Source organism: Myotis davidii, unplaced genomic scaffold, assembly GCF_000327345.1.
Source record: "Myotis davidii unplaced genomic scaffold, ASM32734v1 scaffold663, whole genome shotgun sequence".
Lineage (NCBI taxonomy): Eukaryota > Metazoa > Chordata > Mammalia > Chiroptera > Vespertilionidae > Myotis > Myotis davidii.
The window spans coordinates 937,580-943,449 of NW_006295816.1; the positions used below are offsets into that span (position 1 = coordinate 937,580).

The 5,870-nt window shown below is 55.3% G+C and overlaps 1 protein-coding gene across 1 annotated transcript in view; it reads left to right on the forward strand.

Annotated features, from left to right (window-relative positions):
- Positions 1 to 388: 388 nt before the first annotated feature.
- Positions 389 to 5,870, forward strand: part of ATRIP (ATR interacting protein) — a gene marked incomplete at its 3' end in the record, with an annotated part of 10,048 nt that continues 4,566 nt past the window's right edge. Inside the window, 5 exon segments of the mRNA XM_006779369.2 lie at positions 389 to 601; positions 1,272 to 1,442; positions 2,788 to 2,906; positions 4,380 to 4,537; positions 5,729 to 5,824. Coding sequence (XP_006779432.2) covers positions 1,272 to 1,442; positions 2,788 to 2,906; positions 4,380 to 4,537; positions 5,729 to 5,824 — 544 coding nt within the window.

The following is a 5,870-nucleotide window of genomic DNA, read 5'->3' on the forward strand; positions in this document are numbered from 1 at the left end:
GTCCCTTTCCCGCATCCTCCTCGGGTTCAGCCACACTGACCTTCCTTTACTCCTTGGGTTCTCCCTGCCTCTTTGCGACACAGAAACTGGGCATTGCTCTCCTCATGTCCTGTGAGCTCCACGGGCATCAGGACGGCCGCTTTGCTCACCATCCCGTTGTGCCTCAGGGACTGACCCAGGCCTGGCCATTGTAGCTGCTCGGTGCGGTTGCGTCACAGATCACTGAGTTCTGACCCGCGAGATCTTCACAGCGCCTTTCAGCCTTTAGATGAGACTTAACATTGGGGGGTGATGGGGGGGCGGGGGGCGGCATCTGTTAGTTCATAGGGTTCATTTCTGAGTTTGAGTCATTCCTAGGTTGGAAAATAACTGTATCTCATACTAGATCTTTCTCTACTGTGCTTTCGAGAGTGATTCTTTCCAGCATTGTCTGGCAGAAGCGGGACAATGCTGGGAACTGTTTCTTACAGGTGTTCATAGCGCCCCCAGATCAGATGGGGTGTCCAAAAGTCCTGCAGGGAGAAACAGAGAGAGTGCTGCAGTCCAAGATAATTTTGAAATAGAGTTACTTCAGGCCCAATACAAAGAACTTAAAGAGAAGGTAAGTGACTTCACCTTTGGTTTCTGCAGCTAACCCGTCACTTGTGCATGCACGGTGCAGTGACATATAAAAGGTTTTTTTAAAAAATATATAAAAGTTTTAAAATGAGTTCAGAAGTCACCCCATAAATGGGGGAAGGCTGGGAAAAGAAAGCCAGATCATTGAGGCTGAAAGAGACTCAATCCTGAGATTCCTAACAGACCAGGCAAGAAAGGAAACTGTACACCAGACCCCCCAGAGATGCAGGCTTCTTCTTGTAGCACAGACAGTTCACAGCAGGTGTCACCTAAGGGGCACACATGGTAGTGGTGGCTGTTCTCAGTAGCAGTTTTGCCAAAAAAGCAGATATCCTTCCTGAGACCAACCTGGTCCCTAGGGAACCAGGACGTGATGTGGAATCTTAGTTCTGTGAAGTGTGAGGCTCACTGGGTTCCCAGCGTCTGCGTGCGTGAGGGACGTGTGTGTGTGAGCCGCCTTGCTGGGCATCAGCCAGTCAGTGAGCAGGCCTAGCCAACCCCAGTGGCGTCCGGGGGGGCAGGTACTGTGAGCGCTCACTGGTCTGTGGGACCCGTTTCACGCGCGCTTTCTCCACCTCCACCCGTGTGTGGACATAAGTACATGTGTAATTTTCCCTGACAAGCTTTTCACAAGGTCGGTTTGGCATTTCCAGATGAAGGCAATGGAAGAAGAAGTTCTCATTAAAAACGGAGAAATAAAAATTTTGCGGGACTCACTGCATCAGACAGAATCCGTTTTGGAGGAACAGAGAAGATCGCATTTCCTGCTGGAGCAGGAGAAAGCGCAGGCACTGAGCGACAGGGAGAAGGAGTTCTCCAAAAAGGTGACCGCGCTTTTGTGTTTTCGTTTTGGACCCCAGCTTGGCCGCTCGCTGGGTTCCTTTAGAAGCAGCGGCCAGAGTTCCTGTGAAACTTTAGGGAGATGCCAGCAGTTCTGTGTTCAGCACTTTCCCTCACCAGCGAATGCGGGTCCTGTTCTCCAGGCTCTGCATGTGGCGGCGAAGGGCGTAGATGCACTGCTCTGCTGTGGTCGTTGGTCCTGGCAGGAAGAAATCGCTAGCTTAGACGCCAGAAGCAGGTTGAACGAGGGGAACTCAGCCGATCTAGTTGCTCCAAAAGAAAAGGGGTCGGCGTCCCGCTAAGCCTGGGGGAAGCGGTGTGCGGGCCCGAGGGGCTCAAGCCTGGCCAGCCCATCCTGAACCGCAGGCTGCAGGACGCTCTCTGCAAGCGCCTGGGCTCACAGCGCCTGCTCCTCCTCAAGCTGAAAAATTCTGGGGAAGCTTTAACATTTAAGCTCTGTCTGACCTGAGCCAGGCGCCTGTCCCTGAACCAGTCACTGTCACCACAGAGGCAGTGGCTGTCCTTCAGATCACATGGTCAGAGGTGGGGGTGCCTGCTTCTCGGGTGGGGGGGGTGCTGTTCTGCAGAGAAGAAGAGTAGGTGTCCAGTGGATGCCACCCTGCCCCTGGCACTTCCAGAGCCATCACTTCACTTAGCAAACTTAGCAAAAAAAGCAGCGACAGCACCAGCAGCAGTGGCTGCCTTTCCATCTACATGATGAAGAGCAAGGGCTGGGCGGTCAGACCAACCAGCGTTAGAGTCCAGCTTCATCACACCAGTGGTGACCCCGGCAGTGCCCCGAGCTCTGGGCCGCACATCCCTCATCTGTCCAGGAAGGGACGTGGAGGGTCGGTGAGACCAGACGTTCTGCACTGGCCGCCTGGAGCGAGCCTGGCACGGAGCGTGCTCGGGAGGGACAGCGGCTGTGGTGGCTGCGGCCCCGAGGCCAGAGCAGCAGGTCTCGGCACACTCATGGGTTTTCGTGAAACTTCCAGGTGCGCTGCCCTGACCTCCCAGAAGGCCTGGGATGGTGCGCCACCTTCACTGGAAGGTCACATGGGCTGTGAGGGCCCTTGTCCAGCCCTGTGCTGGGCATGTGGCCGGCATTCTTATCTGACACCCCCCCCCCCCCATGAAGACGGGTATTTCTGGAAGACCGTGCTGTCTTTCAGAGAGAAGGCTAAGCCTGCTGCTTCAGGGCACCACGTCACAGCAGGCTTCCACCTTTTGTTCTCATCCTCACCGCTGTTCCCCTTCAGCTGGGGATCTGGAAGCTGGTGGCATCTGCATGTGACGTACATGTGACCAAGTATGTTTCTTCCCTTCCAGCTCCAGTCGCTGCAGTCCGAGCTCCAGTTCAGAGACGCGGAGATGAATGAGTTAAGGACAAAGCTTCAGTGCAGTGAACGCGCCCATAAGCCCGCTGGTCCCTCCACGGCCCACGGCAGGTGAGGGCGGTGCGTGTGTCGTCGGAGGTCTGAGGACAGTGTCAGGCTAGTCCTGCGGGCAGGGAGACTCTGCACGTGGCCCTGGGTCCTCTTTGCTGAAGGCTCAGCGGTGGTTTGGATGAGGCTGGGATGGTTGGGGGCGTTACAGCACCAAACCCCACACTCCAGACCGGCTTCCGTGTGTAGGGCTTGGTAACACACCTCCTCGGGCTGGAAAAGACCAGCGAGGTCGTCTCCAAACTTCTGGGGGCGTCCGTCTTCACTTGGGTGTCGTTTGTGTTAAGTAACTGATTGTGCCCCAAGCGTCCGTGGGGCGTTCCCCTCACTCGCTGCCCTGGTGCCTCTGTCCAGCAGCCCCGCTCTTGCTGCAGGTGCGATGAGCTTGTTGGTGGCCTGTGTCCGCTCCCTGCCTGCCAGGAAGGCGGGACAGTGTCGGTGTCGGCCTCGTGCGGCTCGGGCGCCTTTTCTGGTGGTGAGCGTCTGCAGCCGTGGCCCTTCATGGGCCGGGTGTGCAATTGCACCTTGCCTTGTAGTCCAGGTAAGAGGAGAGCGGAGGGGACCGGTCCGCACCCTTCACACAGAAGGGCCTTGGCTGACACCATCAGAGGGTGCGACGGCCTCGAACACAGAGACCATGGCACTGAGGAGCCGGCTCCCTTTCAAGCTGCAGGACACAACACACCATTTTTTCTTAATTTAAAAATTTTTAAATCATTTTTTACTTTTCAATTACAGTTGACATTCAATATTATATTAGTTTCAGGTGACAACACACCTTCCAATTGACCCTCTTTCTACTGAAAATCTTTGACTTTAGTCCCTATTTAAAAAGTGGTCATCCCACATGAAAACATGTTTTGATAGAATTATGGCCAATATTTTGGGGGGATTAGAAGAATATGGAAATAAATGAAAGTTTTTTTCAACACTTTGGATTAAAATGCCTTGAATTTTTTTCTGCTTTGCGTGTTTATTACTGCACTTCTAAGTCTTACTACGTTTTTTTTTTTTATTTGTTGGGGAAGCGTTGGTCAGAGTGTGTAAGTTTCAGGTGTACAGCTTCCTGACACACATCTGTCTGCTCCACTGGGCGCTCACCACCCGGACCCAGGCCTCCACCACCTTCTGTGTGACCCCTTGACCCTCCGTGTCCTCCCCCACCCCGCCTCTGGCGGCCACCATGATGTCTGCCTATGAGTTTGTTTTTTGTTTGTTCATTTGTTGTTTTCTGCCCCACATGGGAGTGAAGTCATGGTCCTCGTCCTTTTCCGTCTTGGTTCACTTAGCTCCCTGGTGTAATGGCAGCGGCTCCTCTTTCTTTATGAAAGTGCCTCTGCTGTTAGTGCCGACCTGACGGTGACAGGCGGTGCAGACAGATCACGTGAAAAGCTCTAAGCCTGTTAGACGTTTATGACGGTATCTGAGTGTTTTTAGCAGAATCATTACTTTGCATTCATTGTGAACTTGTTCTGGTCCTAGGAAAAGCCCTTCCGTGGTTCTAAAGCCAGAAGCGTGTTCTCCACAATTTGGAAAACCATCTTTCCCCACAAAGGAGTCTTTTAATGCTAACATGTCCCTTCCCCACCCCCGCCACCCAGAGCCAGGGTGCAAGTCGCTGGCGGGCCGAGAGGGTAAGTCAGTCTGTCCGTTGCCTATTGCTGTGTAACCGACCACCCAAACCTGTGGCTTAAAACGAGTCTTGATTGTCTCCTGTCTCTGTGGGCCAGCAGTTCTGACAGGGCCCATGGCGACGGTTTGTCTCTGCTGGGGCTAGGACCCCAGCAGGCGTGTCTGGGGCTCAGTCACAGGGCTGGCGATGGAATTCCTCTCCACCTGTGGGCGCCTCCACAAGACTCTGGCTGATCTCATCACCTGGTGACTGGCTTTCACTAGAGCTAGCAAACCCAGAGAGAGGGGGGGAGCCGGGGGGCGGGGGGAGCCCGGTGGGGGCTGTCCTACTTGTGGCCTCGCTGCGGGAGCCGTAGCGGCACTTCTGCACGTCCTGTTTGTTGGAAGCACATCGCTGAGTCTGGGCCACGTGAAGGGGAAGGAAGCTCGGGGGCACCTTTGAAGGGAACGGTGCCAAAGTGCTGGCAGGCGCATTTTAGAACCCCTGGCAGCATCAGAACCTGCCAGAAACACAGCTCGTAGCAGGGCCCTGTGTTCCTCCTGCCCAGCCTCCACTTGTCCCGCCCAGGCCGGACCGAGGGACACCCCTGCTGTCCAGAGACCAACAGCCCAGCAGCCGGGGGGGCTCCACTGGGACTGCGCTGTGCCAGCTCAGCTCACCCTCCGGTGCCTACCCCTCCCCTGCCACTGGCAGCCCTTTCTAGCCTCTGGCCGTCGCCCACCTCTGAGAGCCTCAGCCACTCACCCCTGGAGTCCAGGGGCAGCGTGGGGTCGGGGGACGAGCAGGCAGCGGAGCCCACAGCCTGGCCAGGAGGCCCCGTCACACTGCTGACCGGCTTGTGTGATCTAAGCAAGTTCCTTACCCTCGTGCCTCGGTTGTCCTCTCTGTGAAACTGATGACAACACCTGGTAGGGTTGCGGGCAACCAATGAGCCAACGTGCAAAGCTCTCGGAACGGCCGCAGCACCGTGGACAGGAGTGGCTGCTGCTGTGTCACTGGTGGCCTGCGGGGGGCCAACACTGCAGTTCCTTGTCCTTTTCTCATGGTTCCTGTCTCACAGGAGGAGGGAGGCACGAGGGTTCTTGAGTTGCTTTGGCCGGAAGTAGAGGACTGCTCTAAGCCACTGTATTTAGCGTTGCTGGTAGGTGTGCTTTTGTGCTCAAGTTTTGATTCACATTTTATCTAATTCCAGAAAATAAGACCCACAGTCCGGGAGGTGACCCCACAAAGCAAGAAGAGTCCCAAAAAAGTCTCGTTGGCAGCCTGATGCAGAGATCAAACCCTCAAGGTACCAGAACCCTGGCTCCTCAGGAGGCCTGCTGGCTCCACTGTGC